This window comes from Paramacrobiotus metropolitanus, unplaced genomic scaffold (assembly GCF_019649055.1).
Source record: "Paramacrobiotus metropolitanus isolate TYO unplaced genomic scaffold, Prichtersi_v1.0 Parri_scaffold0000061, whole genome shotgun sequence".
NCBI classification, from domain to species: domain Eukaryota; kingdom Metazoa; phylum Tardigrada; class Eutardigrada; order Parachela; family Macrobiotidae; genus Paramacrobiotus; species Paramacrobiotus metropolitanus.
The window spans coordinates 894,562-911,753 of NW_026570281.1; the positions used below are offsets into that span (position 1 = coordinate 894,562).

At 43.4% G+C, this 17,192-nt stretch overlaps 4 protein-coding genes across 5 annotated transcripts; 3 read left to right on the forward strand and 1 right to left on the reverse strand.

The window, feature by feature from the left end:
• Window positions 1-50: 50 nt before the first annotated feature.
• Window positions 51-7,716, reverse strand: LOC129593281 (SKI2 subunit of superkiller complex protein-like). Its single transcript, XM_055489509.1, has 12 exons — window positions 7,107-7,716; window positions 6,373-6,559; window positions 5,872-6,219; window positions 5,572-5,717; window positions 4,833-5,263; window positions 4,066-4,449; window positions 3,555-3,735; window positions 2,777-3,246; window positions 2,070-2,408; window positions 1,790-1,982; window positions 1,023-1,621; window positions 51-317 (listed from the first exon to the last, which is right to left on the reverse strand). Exons 1-12 carry the CDS (start codon window positions 7,539-7,541, stop codon window positions 236-238), a joined length of 3,795 nt encoding a protein of 1,264 aa, XP_055345484.1. The 5' UTR covers window positions 7,542-7,716; the 3' UTR covers window positions 51-235.
• Window positions 7,717-8,132: 416 nt separating this feature from the next.
• Window positions 8,133-12,861, forward strand: LOC129593321 (lamin-1-like). Of its 2 annotated transcripts, none has more exons than XM_055489575.1 (12): window positions 8,133-8,337; window positions 8,666-9,071; window positions 9,454-9,629; window positions 9,728-9,860; window positions 10,015-10,164; window positions 10,227-10,388; window positions 10,621-10,746; window positions 10,836-11,056; window positions 11,370-11,619; window positions 11,683-11,790; window positions 11,998-12,189; window positions 12,481-12,861. In XM_055489575.1, exons 2-12 carry the CDS (start codon window positions 8,679-8,681, stop codon window positions 12,523-12,525), a joined length of 1,956 nt encoding a protein of 651 aa, XP_055345550.1. In that variant the 5' UTR covers window positions 8,133-8,337; window positions 8,666-8,678; the 3' UTR covers window positions 12,526-12,861. The 2 variants fall into 2 exon arrangements, with proteins under 2 accessions (XP_055345550.1, XP_055345551.1); XM_055489576.1 differs by having other exon boundaries at window positions 8,670-9,071.
• Window positions 12,862-13,012: 151 nt separating this feature from the next.
• On the forward strand, window positions 13,013-15,623 carry LOC129593359 (uncharacterized). The gene is made up of 6 exons (XM_055489625.1): window positions 13,013-13,259; window positions 13,325-13,526; window positions 13,921-14,160; window positions 14,243-14,374; window positions 14,673-14,853; window positions 15,151-15,623. Exons 1-6 carry the CDS (start codon window positions 13,135-13,137, stop codon window positions 15,372-15,374), a joined length of 1,104 nt encoding a protein of 367 aa, XP_055345600.1. The 5' UTR covers window positions 13,013-13,134; the 3' UTR covers window positions 15,375-15,623.
• A 205-nt stretch (window positions 15,624-15,828) lies between these two features.
• Window positions 15,829-17,186, forward strand: LOC129593408 (OV-16 antigen-like; the record flags this gene model as incomplete). The annotated part of the gene is made up of 4 exons (XM_055489702.1): window positions 15,829-16,101; window positions 16,173-16,296; window positions 16,574-16,714; window positions 17,142-17,186. Coding segments are annotated over exons 1-4 (412 nt in total), but the record flags the coding sequence as incomplete, so codon positions are not given.
• Window positions 17,187-17,192: the final 6 nt, after the last annotated feature.

A 17,192-nucleotide genomic window follows, 5' to 3' on the forward strand; every position in this document is an offset into this window, starting at 1 on the left:
GCTGTATAATCACTATAATGTATACGAGTATCGTATACCTTTTTCAGTTTTGCTGTATATACTTTTCCAGTTGTTTATATTTTCTTCAGAATCTGGTTTTACACTTTTATTAACAGTTATCACGGGTTTGGGAATTTTGTTATGCATGGATGGACTCTAATTTATCTCAAAAGTCAACAGTTAAAATTTCTATGTGCCGAAACAAAAACCAAATAAAAATTAAATGAAAGAACGTTCAATCGGTAGTGTACAGACTGCCCACGAACGCGATATCCCTTTTCAGGGCTTTTTGTGCTTCCTCCATCTTGCTCATTAATCTGCAAACGCCAATTCCGTCAGTTTTGATAATCGTGATTTGGAAGCAAGAGCGTTATTTCGATAAAATCTGAGTTTTAAATGTACAATGTACGACAAAAGAGTTGAACCGATTGTTCAAAATAACCTCGCAACGACGCATCGCTTAAATTGACGCTTATTATTTAGCTGCGCTGTGAATAAAGTGCAGCTATACTAGTTGCATCAAAAGGTGTAGAAAAAAATTCTAAACTTTTTGATACTAAACCTGTGGCTGTTTATGGCGAACAGCACGAATTCTAGCCATTTTGCTTTCTCGTAGGCACAGCATAGGATCTGTGCGCATAACCGTTTGGCTTGCAATCAATGCTTAAGTCTATGGGAAAGCAAAATGGCTAGAATTTGTGCTGTTCGCCATAAACAGCCACAGGTTTAGTATCAAAAAGTTTAGAATTTTTTTCTACACCTTTTGATATGCAACTAGTATAGCTGCACTTTGATATTCACGGAGCGCGAGCGTCTGAAAGTAGTGAGTAAGCGTCCAAGTTTTAGTGGTGGCGTGTGTCGTTGCGAGGTTATTTTGAACCGCGGACCGACTGATCGGTTCAACCTCTTTTTGTCGTACATTGTAAGTGCGCCAAGCCGCTTTTGATTTGAGATTAACTTGATTTAATTTATAACTGAAAGAAATATTAATAAGCACAATTCCGGTCAAAAACAACGGTTACCTGGAATTTCCGGTGACCTTGGCGGCGGCTTTGACATCCCGGCAAACCTCATCTAGTCGGGTCATGGTGCGGACAATAATTCCCTCCTGCACCTCAGTCAAACCGGTGATTTCCACAAACGGCATCCCCAGACACCACTGCCACACTACCTCAGCCAGCCCGAAATTCATGGCATCGGCCACATAGCTCACGGCCTCCTTCATCCCGGCCTCTCGCTGCGCTTGTCCGATTTCCAGCGCCACACTGCGCATAGCCTCGACTCCGTCGCTCAGTCCCGGTGGTAGGACAATCTCGGCGTCCACTTTTCCTTGGAAGACCAGTCCGGAGAGGAGAGCCACGATCTCCGCTGGCTGGCGATCGGTAAAGATATTATGGAAGACGCATTCGGCCATGAGGAGATCGTGCTCGGTGGTGGATATCTCGCAAGCTACTCGCCCACGGACGGTAATACTCAAGTCGGGCAGGACATACTGCAAACGGTGCAGTACGTCCAGGCGCTGCTGGTATTCGGGGAGGAAACGCAGACTATCATTTGAAAGCAGGTGGCGCAGCTGGGCAATCTGATCCACGATGTCCAGGCGGTGTTTTTCTTGCTCCACCTGAAATTTTAAAAAATCAATAAAAGGACAACTAGCACTCCAATTTTAAATACCTAAATGTGGCCAGTGAACACTGAAATAATTCATAACCTATTTATTTTACGACTATCTGCATCTGTAGTGCCACGGCAAATAATCAGCCTTGATCATGCTTTTGATAAGGCGTACATGCTTATAGAAATCCGGGCATTTACGGCAGTCGAAATAGTTCAATGTTGATTCCAGCGCCAGCATCTCTTCCCATTGCTCAATAAATTGCATATCGGTCAGCTTGAAGTCTTTGTTAGGGCTCAGTGGTTCAAGTTTTTTTAACCCAGAAATCTGCGAAGCAACCTTTTCGATCACCTCCTGAAACGATTTTCTGAAAAATCAATTACAATTTTGGCAAGTTCCCTACAAGTTATAAAAGGATAAGCCCAAAAATTCTTTTTAATATTTTGTTGCGCACTTGGCTTTGTTCGATGTTTTGGCCGCTTCCGCTTCGGACATGATCCGCTCGGTTTCGGCTTTGACCGTGGCATTCATAACTTGATGGATCTCCCCGCACGCCAGTCGTCTAACATCCGCCACTACACTACCCACCTCCAAGCCACTGAATTCAAGCACTCTAAAGTATCGTTCCGATTGCGGTGTACGAGAGGGTGCTGAGACAATGATGCCGGCGCTGGGCGGACGATGGATGTCGGCATTCGTGGTAACCACGCGGCCGGGTGCCAGCAGACGGTTGTCCGGACTGAGAAGAACAGTATTCAGCTTTTTCCGCAGTGCACGACAATTGTCAAATGTCCTGAGAAGAGGTGAAAGAAAGAAGGATTCAATATCAACCACCACCGCTGACACTTAAAATAATTAAATAAAAAAACTTCTGTAGCGCCCAGGACAACATTGCACAGTGCTTGTGGTTAGCATAGTGCCTCCAACTGTAAAGCATACTCTCACACTATTCAGTGTGCTTTTCTTATTGACTATGATTCTGTAAATTTGTACAAAAACTAGGAATATCCGAATGTACTTAAATTACATTTAAGAGTTTAAAATAAACCAGGAAAATTATGAACCGCCAAAAAAACCAAAAAATATGGCTTATAAAGGGGAAGCTGTGAGATAAATGTTCAAAACCCGCACATAACCGAAATTCAAGAAAACCACACCTACCGGCAATAATTTCCAATATCAGCTTTACAAACCGCACACTCCAGCTCCACCATCTGATTGGCCTGACCGATCAACTGGGCCAACTGCTCTTCCTGCTCGGGGTTGCGGCTGGCATTACTGTGCTCTGAAAAGCTGCGCTTCATCACATCCATGATAGAAATTGTGCCGATGCGCAGCAGCTGCAGAATCATCCCGTAAGTCAGCCGGAACTGCGAGTGCAGTTTCATGGGCACGCCCAGGATCATGTGGTTGAGTTTGGAGCTATCGGGGATGCGTGCCATCTTGCACAGAATGTACACCGTCCCCGTCTTGTCCAGACCGCGCCGACCGGCCCGTCCCGACATCTGAATGTACTCACCGGGGTGCAGATCGCGAAATTCGGTGCCGTCGTGTTTGCGGATGCTGTCGAAAACCACACTCCGCGCCGGCATATTGACGCCCATGGCGAATGTCTCCGTCGCCAGTAAGATCTAGCAAATAGTTGCATGTGGAGTGGAGGTAATGGATCAATCAAACTGACACTCAACAAATTCCGAAAAACATACGATACTAAATGTCGCAATATTAACCACTTATTAAAATAAGGGGGAAAAATTACTGGGGATAGTGTTGTCACCGTTGTGGCATTTTCGAAGGAAAATTAACGAGCCTTCACACAGTCCTGCAGCAGCTTTTTTAGACTATTCTATTTCGAATAAGATAAAAATTTCTGTGGAGAGTTCGCTCTCTTCAAAAACTAAACAGCCACTAAAGAAAAACTAATACTGTTATGCGTTACCTTTACAAGACCTTGTTGGAAGAGCATCTCCACAGCCTCTTTCATAATGGGCAGAATGCCGCTGTGATGCACACCGACGCCTCTTTCCAGGTAATACTCCAGGCGCAGAATCTGCGGTAGCTTTCGGTCGCTTTCGTTCAGACGAGATGTGGCTTTCCGGAAGAAAGTCACTATTGTGTGCCTGAAAAGACAATCAATTAGGTTAGCAAAACAAGTATTGCTGGACAAAGGAATTGCTCAAAAGAAAATGCCGTAGAGCAGTTTAATGATTTATGGTGCGCGGATAAAAAATCAAAGATCACTGTATGTAGTCTGCTCTAAATACAACACGGATGGGCGTCATGGATGCTCCAAAACTAAAATTTTGAAAGGGGTAACTTTAACCACTCACATCACTTACCGTGTTACCGATATAAGTGATGATGCACAGGGAAACAAACAAAATTCAATACAGAGTTTACGCCTATTATTCCAAAAAATAATTTCAAAAAGTACGTACAGCAACACATACTTCTCTGACTGACTGGTCAAATCCAAGGAACTGAGCATGTCTCCCAGTTGATCACAGCGATTGCGTGAGAAGACAAAAGCAATAACCGGCATGAGTTCTTTCTGTTGGACAAAGTCCATAAAGGCTAGCCAGACAGTCTTGTCTTGTTTGGGTGGCAGGCGCTCGCTGAGCGACAAGCCCATCTTGATGTTGTTCTTCTTTTCGTACTCCTTCTGGATGCCAACTGCTTCCGAGTGGTTTTTCGTCAGCATCTCCCCTCTGGTGCTGACAATCACCAGATCCTTGTCAATCGTTTTGCTGCCCACGCAGACGAAGAGATGATGCTCCAGCGGCACCGGGCGCTTCGTGGTGCTAATCACGTAAATTTTACGCTGTTTGATGCGACTATAAGGAGCAAAACATGATGAAAGGAACGCTACTGTAATCAAAACGTAATGAAAATTTATTACTTAGTTAAACAGCAAAAAATTATGGACACTGTCACCAAATTGCAGCACTTGGAAAGAAACAGAATAATACGTGAGAATCTCAGGTAAGTAATGTCAGAACTCAGAAGTATTCAGTCCATAAAAAAACCAGCTAGTAACTCCCCAAATACTTCAAAAATGTAGGCAGAAAAGCTCAGAAAAAGAAAAAAACTATTCAGCTGAAAACTGGTACCAGAGACACCGAGCTCTCAACCAGCCAATCATTGCATAAAAAACAGAACCCAATCGAATGATTCACTGGAGAAAAGAAAGAGAAAAACGGTAGTCAGATCAGTTTACCCGATCCAGTCGGCAAACTCCATGGCATTTGGCACCGTCGCACTGAGCATCACGATGCCCACCTGCGCCGGCAACATAATTAGAATCTCTTCCCATACTACGCCCCGCTCGGCATCATTGACATAGTGCACTTCGTCGAAGATAACCCAGTCCAGGTCGCGGACAATCTCCGATCCACGGTACAGCATGGAGCGCAGGATCTCAGTGGTCATAACCAGACAGTGGGAGTTTGGCTCGATCTGCACGTCGCCGGTCAGCAGACCAACATCGTGGAAAGTGCTCTTGAAGTCGCGGTACTTCTGGTTGGATAAGGCTTTGATGGGCGACGTGTACACGCAGCGTGTTTTGGCGCGCAAGCTCAAAGCGATGGCGTACTCGGCCACTACTGTTTTACCGGCGGAAGTGTGGGCTGCCACAAAGACGCTGTCGTGCTGGAGTGCAAAACAATTTGTAGGTGGCTTAAGTAAAGAAATTTCTAAAAATTATTACATTTTTTAAGTGTTTTTTCTTGTTTCTATTTTTTATCGACAAAGGAGCAGCATCACAATAACTCGAGTAGTGAACGTACTATAATACCACCGGTTTATGACCACCGTGCACAAGAGGGAGAGGACCATACAAAGTTATTGATCTAAAGTGCTAGTAAATCCGAATGATTTGCAGTGAGATACGTAATACATGCAAACACAACTGACCGTGAGCATTAGCATATCACAGCTTTCAACAGATTTTTGCTTACGTTTTCCAGATGTAGCACAGCTTGCTTTTGGAAAATATCCAATTCAAAGGGATATTTATGAGCCATATTAGGCATTTTGGCGGCAAAGTCCGGAATAGGAATGCCAACGTCGACTTTTACAGCCCACGATTTGATGTTCTTCAAATCTGTCAAAGTGAAACAGAAGCATTATTATTTTGTACTATCGCTGCGTACGCCTGAAGTCTGAAAACAGAGCATACAGCACCAGCGATATAAAATAATTAGAATTTTACTAATGTAATTAAAAAACGCAGAAAACACCGTTCACAGCGTCCCTACCGGTAGCAGAAGAAATTCGCAAAGCCGAATGGGATCCATCCAATCCATCCAGCTCATCGTCAGCGAAGAGCTCACTGTATATTTCTCCATAACCGGCCAATTCCAGCAGACTGCGCATGTCTTTCCACAACCGCTCATCTGCTACCTTATTCGCGCCAGTGACTGGCTGGACGGCCTGCCACTTTTTCAGTAAATCCAGTTCCTTTTCACTCAACAGGTCGTTCAGTCCATTAATGAAAGGCAGTTTAGCAAAAGCAGATTCCGAAGCGTTAAAAAAGAATTCCTCGTTATCAGCAAATTCTGGTGGACACTGTGGTAGTTTATCGAAATTTTTCAAATATTCTCGGCCTGCAAAAACACCCAAGCGATGTTTTGAGTAAAACCAATCACTTTAAAATCTATTTTCATGCGCTTAACTACGCAAAATAAGAATACGTTAAGTACCACATAAAAACGCATTTTTATCAAGTTTTGCCAGAGATCAAATACTGACGAACACACCTTCTTCAAGCATTTCCTGGGACGGAAGTGCGAACCTGTCAATCTCGCTAAACGCACTCTCCATGCCTCCGGGAACAAACGGCATCTGCGTTACACTTCCGAAAAGGTAATTCTCTCCGGGTTGAGTTGGTTCTCGCCGGAAATCAGCGGAGTTGCGACTGTTCATTTCCATCCCATTTGTGTCAATCTAATAACTGGTAACGATCACACTCACTCACCATGGCGCATCAAAATCAAGAAAATAAATACTTAACTTTCAACGCTGCAGTACAGTACATAAAATCAGAAATGGTTACTGTTTGGGATAATTCATATCGCATTCATAAACAATACAACCACGTACTTAAAACTTGGACGATTAAAAAGCAACGCATTATATTATCATAGTGATATCAGTTCTTAAAAAACAAACCAATTAATAACCTTAAAATAAAGTTCACATTAGCTTTTATTCTGATTTTCTGGTCACTGAGTGTGCTTGTTATAAACAATAATCGTACAAAACCGAATACCAATGCAACTCAACGAACGTCAAACTGGCCCAAACATTACATAAAAATAGAAAGCAATAGCGTGTGGGATTTTAATTTCACGCATTTGTCGGAAATTCGGAAAAAAATAATTAACTGGAAATTTTGCAAATTTAATACAGTATGAGTAAAGTTAAACTAAACAAACCTAAAGCATTTTTTAAAAATTAAATTCTCCAAGAAAAGTCGCATCAGCTGATTAACCTCGCGCCATGCAGCGGGATTCCGGTTGAAGGGATCGCGTTCGAGGACCATCTCGAAATCCAGCGGCGGATAACTCCATGCGTGATGCACATCCGGCGGCTCATCCTCCAGCACCGTCGCCTGCTGCAGCTGCGGCAGGGTCAGGTACTCACGCATGATCTCCTCGGGCTGGAGACGCGCTTCCAAGCGGGCGAGGGTTGTGGCGTCCATCTGCTGAATGTGCTGACGGATGCGCAGCACTTCCTCTGTGTCGGACGAGCTGGCTGCTGGAACATGCTGACGGAGTTGTAGGAGAGAGATGTCAGGGATGCGGCTCTGACCCAGATATGGCAGCTGCAGGGCGGGTGGGTCGGGTGAGAATTCAGCATCCAAGGAATCACTAAACTGCCTGTGCGCCACGGCCAGGCGCAGGGTTCGCTCCAGCTCTGCGTCCATGGATGATGGATGGTCTCAGGTGGTCTGCCTGACTTTGTTGGTATTGCGGTTTCTAACATCTGCTATACGCGCAACGTTTGCGTTTTATCGATACAGCTGCTACAATAAAAATTTAAAAGTAAGTTTTATTAGATTACTGATTATAAACAGGAGGAGAAACGAAAATCACAAGCAGACAAACTTCAAAAATCAAAAAGCAAGTCAAAGGCAAATTTTATGTGAGCCGGAAGGTGGCGGTTACTTTGCAGTTTGCACTTTGCCGCTCGAGAGCTGGCGTCACTGCAAAAAATTCTTCCCTGGAATGGTTAATTTGCTGCCCTCTTTGCTTTAAGCTTTTAACTATGAGAAACGTTAAAATTAATTTCCAATATTAAAATTTAGACATTCGAACGATAGTAATATTTTGTATCAGCTTTGGCTCACCGCCAAGATAATGTCCAGCTTTTGACGGCCTGGCCTGCCTCCTCGATTCGTTTTGCCGCGTAAACGGAATGCCATAAAGTATGCAGCGCGTGTATAAAGAAAGGCTGTACCAGGTGTGACAATCGAACAAAGCTCGTTCGGTGATTTCTCGCACAGACGATAACTGTTGTTTCAGACGTTTCTGAGCAAGCGTCGGTACTGGTATGCATCAGCTTTTTCCAGTAATTTTTCTGGTTTAGTAGTGACAGCGTGTATTAATCAAATTCCTTGAACTTTGAAGCTAGATAGCCCCTTTTCCTAGAAGGTCGCATCTTGTCTATCAAATCCCAGGCTCTCATCACTCCTGTTGTGGTTTTCGGGTCTGCTTGATCAGGTAAAAGTCACCGTAAAACATAAAAGCGGAAGGAGGCAGAGGGCGAGTTCGCCAATCCAGGGACCGCAGATCTGACTTTTATCACACTTACTGACTTACGTCTTACAGATTTACTTTATTAGTGTTACAACCTGGAAGCGCTGCCTTCTAGTCTTGAATTTAATCACATTACCAACGAATGTGAGAAAACTGATATGAGTGCAGACTGTACAATAGCACACCAATTCGTAAACCATAACAAAATCTGCAAGGAACGACAAGGTTACGATAGCATTCTCATTATTGAAATTTGAGCGTTTTCTAGTTTCCTTAACATTTTATTTGGCAGATAGCTGTTCATTATGGACGGGGGAGGAGTCGTAACCCGTTCTCGTCAGCGACAACGCAGTGAGTCCCAGGAACCTGTCCCCGTCAATGCCCATCGTCGGGACAAGAGCAGCGGTGCTCCGACCATGGATGCCGTGCCCGAGCAGGTCACCGCTGAATCCTTGTCGACGCCCTCATCACAGTCCAGCCAGAAAAGCTACAGCAACGGCATCCGCAATGGCCACCACGGCTCGAACGGTTTCCACATGGATACGCCGCCGTCCAGCCAGAGCGCCGGATCCCGGCCGTTGAGCCCCACATCGATGACACGCGAGGCGGAGAAGCAGGAGTTGCAGAAGCTCAACAGCCGCTTGGCCATACTCTTGAGCAAACTACACGAGTCCAATTCAGAAAACATCACATTAAAGGTAGTGTGAAAAATCTGTTAATGTTTTATTTAGTTGAGTAAAATGTCCAGCGATTGACCTTACTCGTGTAATCGTATTTATTGTATGATTTATCCTGTTAACATTGATCTCAAAATAATGTGGTAATTTCGTGCGTGAGGTTTGTAATAATTGGAGTACCGTCATTTACTCGTGTTTTGTAATATGGTGCAATAAAATTAAAACACAGGTAATCAATTTTATGCGGTCTGACGATTTTATGCACTCTCATTGCACGAGATCCGTACGTAAACGGTGAAATGGGTCTCACTGATATACAGTTGACGGTATATAGAAATTGATGTGGCTTCACTGGCTTGCACACTTTACACACGTTGGAAGTGGTAATGTGAGTTATTGGTAGGAGGCTCTGGCTCTGAAGGAAGGCGAAACCCAAGCGCTTCTGGACTCTCAGTTAGCCATCTACCAAACACAAGTGCGAAGTCTCAGCGCTGCCCTGGATCAGGAGAACAACCAAAAGGTCCAGGAGATCTTCGCGCGTGAGCGGGCTCAGGCCGAATTGCAACAGCTGACAGAAAGGTTTGCTGCAGCGACGATCATCGGCAATTGCTTAAAGAATGAACGTAGAATACTGAATGTGATCTTGTTTGAAACTGACTTCTGCGCTTCTTGTGTAGGGTGGCCGATCTGCAGGACCGCTTTGATGACGCCGAAAACAGGGCGAAGGGCGCCGAAAAGCTGCAACGCGAAAGTGACCGCAAACTGGCCGACGCCCAGATTGCCCTTAACGAGGCCAACATGCAGAAGATGGTACGTCGTTATCATGCGTAGAAGCATCCATTTTTCTTTCAACCCTATGTTTTTCGTTGTTCTTTTTTTTAAATTTTCGCATGGTAAAGAGTTGAATGTTCAAGTTTCGCAGTATCATAGTTCCAACAAATCATACCTGATGTTTTGTTTAAAGTACTTCAAGGCGGAATTCGACAAACTCCAGGCGCAGCTACGTTCTCTACAGAGTGCCCTGGAAGAAGAAGTGGCGGATAAGGCGAAACTGCAAAATCAGTTGAACACGGTTAAAGAAGCGGCAGAGTTTGAAATTAAACTGGCCATGGATGTAGGTGTTTTCTGGTATTATTTTTACGCTGGCTTGCAAAGCTGTTTTAAATGGTTCTTCAGAGACTGAAACACCAGGCTATTCCCATCGACAGCGTGGACGCCAGTGCTCGCCGTTCATTCAACGAGGTTAACCTAGACCGTATCCGGGAAAATTTCCAGCAGGACATGGAAGATCAGCGCCAGGAAATTGAAGAACAACTGCATGACATGTACCAGAGAAAGGTAGTGTGACCAAAATGAACTCTACCGTCGTGAAAATAGCCACTGAATAATGACGTTAATAATTATTGGCAGAAATTGTTGACGAGGAATTGTACGCAGCGAAAACGTTTTTACTTTTAAGAATTATCGGTATTTTTACTAAAACTAAAAATTTTTTAGTTATATTATAATTAGGTTACTAATTATTTGGCCATTTTTTCGACTGGTATTTCGGAATTGTTTTATATCCTAGATAGAGGATATGTCAAATCAAATGCGGATCATGGAACAGGATCTGGAACAGGCTCAACGTAGCGCAGTAACAGCTAATAAAAATTACCGGGATATGTCGCAACAGCTGTCTGCAAATGCCAAAGTGGTATGTATTTTCTATTTTGAATTAATTCGGGAGTTTCGCTACTTCTACTGTGCATTGTGCTGAATCTGTTTTATTTATGTATTTTTCAGAATCGCGAAATTGAGGACGATTTGGCTCGGATGCGTGCGGAATTCGATCGCTACAAAGAAAATGCTGAGGGGCGCTTGTTTGATGCGTCCAACGCGCTGCGGGAAAAGAGTCACATGTATCAGGAGGTACTAACTCAAAATCAGGAGCTAAGGGACGCTCACGCTGACATCCTGGCTGAACTGAGAGTCTATGACGAACTGATGAAAAGTCTGGAGCAAAAGTGAGTAAAAGGCAACGCGGATTTAAATAATTGTGTATTACTGTTTTGATTGTAAGCCGTAATATGTTTTTAACCTTTACTTGCTAATTAATTTAAACTGTTGATGGGTTAAATTTTTACGCTTAGTCGAATTTCAAAATATTTTTAAACAGACCTATTATATTACTGTACATCTTTCTACAAACTATTTTTGGTCGTTCTGTTAATTTCGGTCTCATAAATGGGAAACATTTGCCGTAAAAATTGCTATTATGTCTCCGTTCAATGGACAGTTTAGTCAAACGAGCTTTGGTTTAATGACTATCTGCAACAGAGTTGGTATTCCAACGCCGGAACGCAGCTTCAACCGTTCATCTGTGGTGGGCAATAAAAAACGCAAACACTCTGACTTCTATCCGGTGTCTCTTGAAAAATCAGCAAGTCGGATGGGATCCTTTGGGCGACCGTCGTCATCGCAGACTACAGTCAAAGCGTCGGCCAACAAATCTCGCTCTAATGGCGACATTTGCATCTCGGAAATGGATCCCGGCAAGTTCATCCGCATCGAGAACACAGCGGAATCGGTAAGTGCATTCGAAGGGCGCACCGATATTAGCCGTCGTTCGTTTCATGGCGTTTGGTTAAAGGCTGCCGACATCTCCGGATATATCCTGCTGCAGCAGGGTTCGAGCGGCCAGGAAGTCAAGTATACTTTCGAGGAAGGTGCTACCATTGCCGGCAATGGAATTATCACGGTAAAATTTTCCGTGTGGAATCCTGTCTGTGTACTTCGAAATTTTCGCTCATTTTGCACTGCTGTTTGCGTTCCGTTCCTTCGTTTGAAATTTGGATTGAAGTTGATTTAAGTGACAGTTGTCTTCAACCTTGGTTTGACGTTTTAAGCGTTCAGAAGTATTAAACGCATTCAACCAACTCCCGCCCAACTACGTGGTCTTATGTAGGTTTATGGACCGAAAATCGGTGACAGCGTTACTCATAATGGGACCACGGAGCGTGTGGCGGATGAGGATTGGATCACTGGACACAAGACGGCGGCGTACTTATATGATGCCACTGGGAGAACTGAACTGGCCAGTTACCAGACGGTATCGGAAGTTGCTGGCTCCGGAGCTATGATGACACCGCAAGGATCGGTAATTTTCTCTCGTAATATTTTACTTTATTAAATAGATATAACTCATATAAGTGGGTTTTCGGTTTACCGCTTATTTATGTTATTTAATATTACTTCATTTTTATTATTTCATCTTTGATACGGTTAGCATGATTAATCCGTATATCATATCGATCGACGTTCTGATGTAGAATGCTGTTTAGTTTATTCTATGCTTAATTTAAATAGTAAGTACTTATTTTGGTTTTGTTACTTATTACTGCAAAGTGCAAACTACTCTGGGACATTTCCTACATTTTATTTATTGCAGGCGTCGAAGAGGGGTTTGCTGAGCAGAATCCTTGGCAGGTCTTGATGGTCCATTTCCGTATGAATGGATCCAACCTGTAGCCTTTTGGGATCGTTGGAATGGCATATTTTTCGAACAAATGGGATATTTGTTACGTTTTATAATTTTGTCTACGATTGCAATTTGTTCCTGAAATTTTGGATAGCTTGTACCGTTGTACGTGCACTTTGGGCGGATACTCATATTTTTTAGGCTTGTAGCTTTTGTACGATTATTGTTTCCAAAACACTATTACGTTACCGTTGTGCAATTTTCCGCTGGTCTGTATTTTTTATGATTTAAGTATCTGGGAGTGTGATCTACCATTTATTCGAATGAAAAAGTAAAATGGATTTCGCGTCACGTCCTCTTAAATTTCTGTTGAATGATGTCGCACGTGTGATCTTTTCGTTGGCGGCGACTTGTCGCGGAGCCGGACACCCCAGGGGGCAGCGATAGGCTGTTGGAAACTGCACCGTCAGTCACTCAGTGATTTACTCGAAAATTTCAAAATTCTGAAAGTGAAAACAACCAAGACTGAAAAGTGAAAAACAGATTTTTACGGACTGTGAGTTACTTTAGCTTGCGTTTTAAATTTTTTTGAGTGGCAAATTTTTAGGATTGGCTTCGTGGAAGATGGGTGGCAAGGAGACCAACGATGATGGTCGGTTTTTTGATTTGTCTTTCCAACGCTCGTATCCAGCATGCCAGAACGTGGAGGACATGCTTTGCCAGCGGATTTTTCACCGTTTCAAATCGGGGTATTTCCTTGTGTTATCTTTGTACCTTCTTTCCTGGTCTTTGATAATGTCTCCTGTGTAATTAGTGGAGGAAACGAAGGGATTGATCAGAATGGCTGCACGCGCCTACTGGAAGGTTTGCTGACTTGGCCCGCGCCCACAGCGGACGATGGGCGACTGGCGATCGGCCAGCTCGTTAGCACGGTGTACGCCGTGTTTGACCGAGATAAGGATGGTGTGCTGGATTCGGAGGAGTTTCGCCAGTGCTTCCAGCGCTGGATTCGAACGGTTAGTCAAATCCGCAGATTCGAACACAATTTTAGATGCCAGTTGAGTTTACATTATTTACTAGCTGTAAGACGTAACTTGAATAAACAAAGGAAAATTCGCTCTGATAACAGATGCAGTATGAACTATGAAGTCTTACTATCTTGGAGATATGTTTTACGAAACCACATTTACATACTAGCCTTCTTACACTTTGCAGCATTTTCTTCGCCTTTCGATTGCGGCGAACTTTTATGTTCATATAAACGAGAAATCGTGGGATTATAATTTTTTGAATTGAGTATTCTCTCTCTTTGTGTTAGAAGATGAGCATCTTTTCAGCATCTCATTTCTACTGTACATGTGCATGTCATTATTTTAGAGTCTAAATAACAGAAATTGCAGAATTATGTAGGTCTTGTTTCCGCGATGGTGCTTGTTGATTGTGGACACCCAGAATGACTTTATCGACGGCAGTCTGGCGTTGCGCAATGCGCCTGCCCACCAGGATGGCGCCGAGATAGTGCCGGTGATTAATGGCATGCTGCAGCGGCACTCCTTCGACGCCGTCGTCTATTCCATGGACTGGCATCCACCCAATCACTGCTCTTTTCTCCACAATGTTACCAAACACACCCTGCATCCTTCCAACAAGGTGTGGCCGGTTTCGTTGGAATATTACATAAAGAAATTATTAATTTTGTTTACGATTTTATAAATTACTGCTTGTTGTGTAGATCAAGGCCGAGAACGCCAAATTATTCGACACCGTGATTTTCTCCGTGGACGGCGAGCCGATGGAACAAGTGCTTTTTCCGGCTCACTGTGTCCAGGGCACAACTGGAGCGGAGTTACACGCCGATCTGAAGGTGCGTAACCAAATTGAATATTGAAGTTTAGCATTTTCAAATCCGTAAACGCAAGCCGAATTACTTTATTGCACAATTTCGTGGCGTTTTTCGCTGAACGACAGGGAAGTATTGTGCTGGAAAATCTAACAAGACGGTATTCGCATTGCCAAAATTTATTTTCAGGCATGAGTATTTAAGTGAAAGTTTTGCAATTTTTATTTGGATTTTTATTTTTGGTTTTACTGCGCATCGTTTTATGGATTTATTTGTAACCCTAAGTGGGATTCTTGTAAATCTGATTGCGAGATAGTTTTAGATTGTGGATGGCGCAAACACACCGAGCACCACGGTAAAAAAGGCAACAGATGCTCGCATCGACTGTTACAGTGCTTTCGAGGATAATCTGCGGAAACATCGCACCATGCTCGATGAGTTCCTAAAACAACAGCGCATTACCGATGTTCTTATCTGTGGACTAGCCTATGACTACTGCGTCGGTAATCATTCTGCGATTTACATTCTGAGTTAAATAATTCATTTACAGTACTGGACGGCCAGTCGGCCAGAATTTGTAACCTTATTTTGAAAGTTCCTTATCAAGACATTATTTTGTTGCATTAATTTGTGGGAAGTTTATGCTGAATCAGTATTGGCTGCACGATACAGCTTGCATTTCCTTTACAGTCTCACAGTTTTTGCGCACGAATACTTAATTTATTACAGCTGTTGTGCGGTACTTCCATGTCGAGTCAGTGCTAGTTTTCTATGGTTCATTTATTTTTCTTTTTGTTCAGGTCGCAGTGCAATGGATTCCTTGCGATTTGGTTACCGCACGGTAATTATTGAGGACGCCGTGCGCGGATCGAATGACGAGGCCATCGCCCGTGCCAAAGACGCCTTCACCAAAGAGGGCGGGCTGATAATCGCCGCTGCTCAGCTTGGTGATCTGATGTCCGGCGCATGCAGATCTCCCCGGTTAGCCTCACAGACCCTGCAGAATCTCCTCAATAAATCATAATGAAAAAGCACGGCCGCACTTTGTGATTATTTACTAGCTTGTTGTTTTGCCAGTCAGGCGTGCAGCTTCGGTATTGTTCCGTAAATAGGTGTGAAATTCTTACTGTGGTTGCCGTGAAATTGACCGGTCAACATGCATCATGCATTTGGCAGCTGGTCTTTAAAGAAATCATTTATGAAATTTAATTTAATGAATGGGATCCTATTTGGAGGTTATATTAAAATTAATGCAACGACAAACTTACATTGACTGGGGATGTTACTGTTTAATGTTTGCAGTGTTGAAATCAAAATATTATAATACGCAAACTTACTACGTTTTCGCGATGCGTCTAAGTTCAAAGTAAATAATCGCGATCACCACGGCAGAGCTGATTAATGATGTATAACAAGCAACCTCCCTGAGATGGCGTTTGTCTCATGCTTCACAATTCGGAAACGTCAACAAGCGGATTTTCCCAATGTTTTGATTTATTTTCCTTTGATTAGCTACTGCGACTGTGATATACGGTATTCTTTTACCATATCAGTGTTTACACTATTTCGAATCGTCAAACATTACGCGCACTCCGACTCGCGACATTTTTTCCTAATCGGAGTTTGTTTCAATTACGGGTACCGCGGCGATGGATGTCGACAAAGGTGGACTGGAGATGGAGAAGAGCAAATTCCGTCAGTTTCTCGTTGTACCGGACGTGATTGACGAGGCGCCGGGAGAAGTGTGTGACGTAAGTGTCGCAGCTTGCAGCACACAGGTCGCATGCAAGGGCAGTGGCACTGACAGCTGTTCATCAAACAGGTTGTCTTCCCGTCGGGCGTCAGCGCCATTCTCGGCAGTGAATTACTCCCCGAGGAAGTCCGCCAGGCACCCAAAGTCAACTACACCGTGGAAAAAGACGCACTCTACAGTTTAATCATTGCTGGTACGATCGTCTTTGCTAGAAGTTACAATTATTTTCTTTTCCCTTTTTTATTTCCAAAGTACTGTATTTATTTATGTATTGATGTTCGTAACTTCGCACTGTACACCCTCCTTGGCGATATCATTATTTTGCGATCAGCTTCCGCTTTTCTGTTGAAACTGCAGTAGAAAGTTGTTAAGTGCTTGTTTGCCGTTCGCTTAATTTAAAATAAAATTTATTATGGTCTATGGATGAAATATTTTTGAGTAATTCAGATTTGGGGCTTATTTGTGGACAGATGCTGATACTCAAAATCCGGACAAGAACGAAGGTCTGACGCAGTGGCAGCAGTGGGTGGTGGTCAATATCCCCGGAGCGCACGTGGAACAGGGACAAGTGCTGTCCGAATATATCGGCAGCGGTCCACTGCCTGGCTCAGGTAATGCCGTAACATTAAGCATTGCAAAAATTAAAGTTCTCTTATGCTAAGCACCCCAAATATCTTTTGGTGTATTTCGTCGATTTTCAGTAACATATTTTCAGTACGAGTAATGTGTGTTTTCAGTTGTTTTTTGTCTTTAATGTGACGTCACTGTTTGTTTGTTTTCTTTTCTGTAGTTTCATTTCGATTCTCAAATGACGGTTGCAATCGTGCTTTCTAAGTCGTGTAAATGACTCGTATTTATAACAATCCTGATTTCGGAATTCCATTCTAAGGTTGTTGAATTTTTAGAAAATGTGAGTTAAGAAACCGTTAGAAAATTCTAAACTGAAACGCCAAATTAATCACGCTGGCTCGGTTCGCTCGGTTTATTGCGATGTTTCTCGTAGATTAACCCTGTTTGTAAGTTTGATTTTTTTCCCAGGACTGCATCGCTACGTGGTGCTGGTGTTCAAACAGCCGCAGCGATTGCAGC

What these genes read in the sequence shown, in the direction of transcription:
- LOC129593281 (XM_055489509.1), bottom strand. Translation starts at nt 7,541, where the DNA reads ATGGACGCAGAGCTGGAGCGAACCCTGCGCCTGGCCGTGGCGCACAGG. An exon ending in TTGACCAGTCAGTCAGAGAA is followed by an intron (nt 3,736 to 4,065) that starts GTATGTGTTGCT and finishes TTGTCTTTTCAG; the next exon opens with GCACACAATAGTGACTTTCT. An exon ending in AAAACATCGAACAAAGCCAA is followed by an intron (nt 1,983 to 2,069) that starts GTGCGCAACAAA and finishes TTGATTTTTCAG; the next exon opens with AAAATCGTTTCAGGAGGTGA.
- LOC129593321 (XM_055489575.1), top strand. Translation starts at nt 8,679, where the DNA reads ATGGACGGGGGAGGAGTCGTAACCCGTTCTCGTCAGCGACAACGCAGT. An exon ending in ATGACATGTACCAGAGAAAG is followed by an intron (nt 10,389 to 10,620) that starts GTAGTGTGACCA and finishes TTTATATCCTAG; the next exon opens with ATAGAGGATATGTCAAATCA. An exon ending in TGTCTGCAAATGCCAAAGTG is followed by an intron (nt 10,747 to 10,835) that starts GTATGTATTTTC and finishes TGTATTTTTCAG; the next exon opens with AATCGCGAAATTGAGGACGA.
- LOC129593359 (XM_055489625.1), top strand. Translation starts at nt 13,135, where the DNA reads ATGGGTGGCAAGGAGACCAACGATGATGGTCGGTTTTTTGATTTGTCT. An exon ending in TCCAGCGCTGGATTCGAACG is followed by an intron (nt 13,527 to 13,920) that starts GTTAGTCAAATC and finishes AGAATTATGTAG; the next exon opens with GTCTTGTTTCCGCGATGGTG. An exon ending in AGCCTATGACTACTGCGTCG is followed by an intron (nt 14,854 to 15,150) that starts GTAATCATTCTG and finishes CTTTTTGTTCAG; the next exon opens with GTCGCAGTGCAATGGATTCC.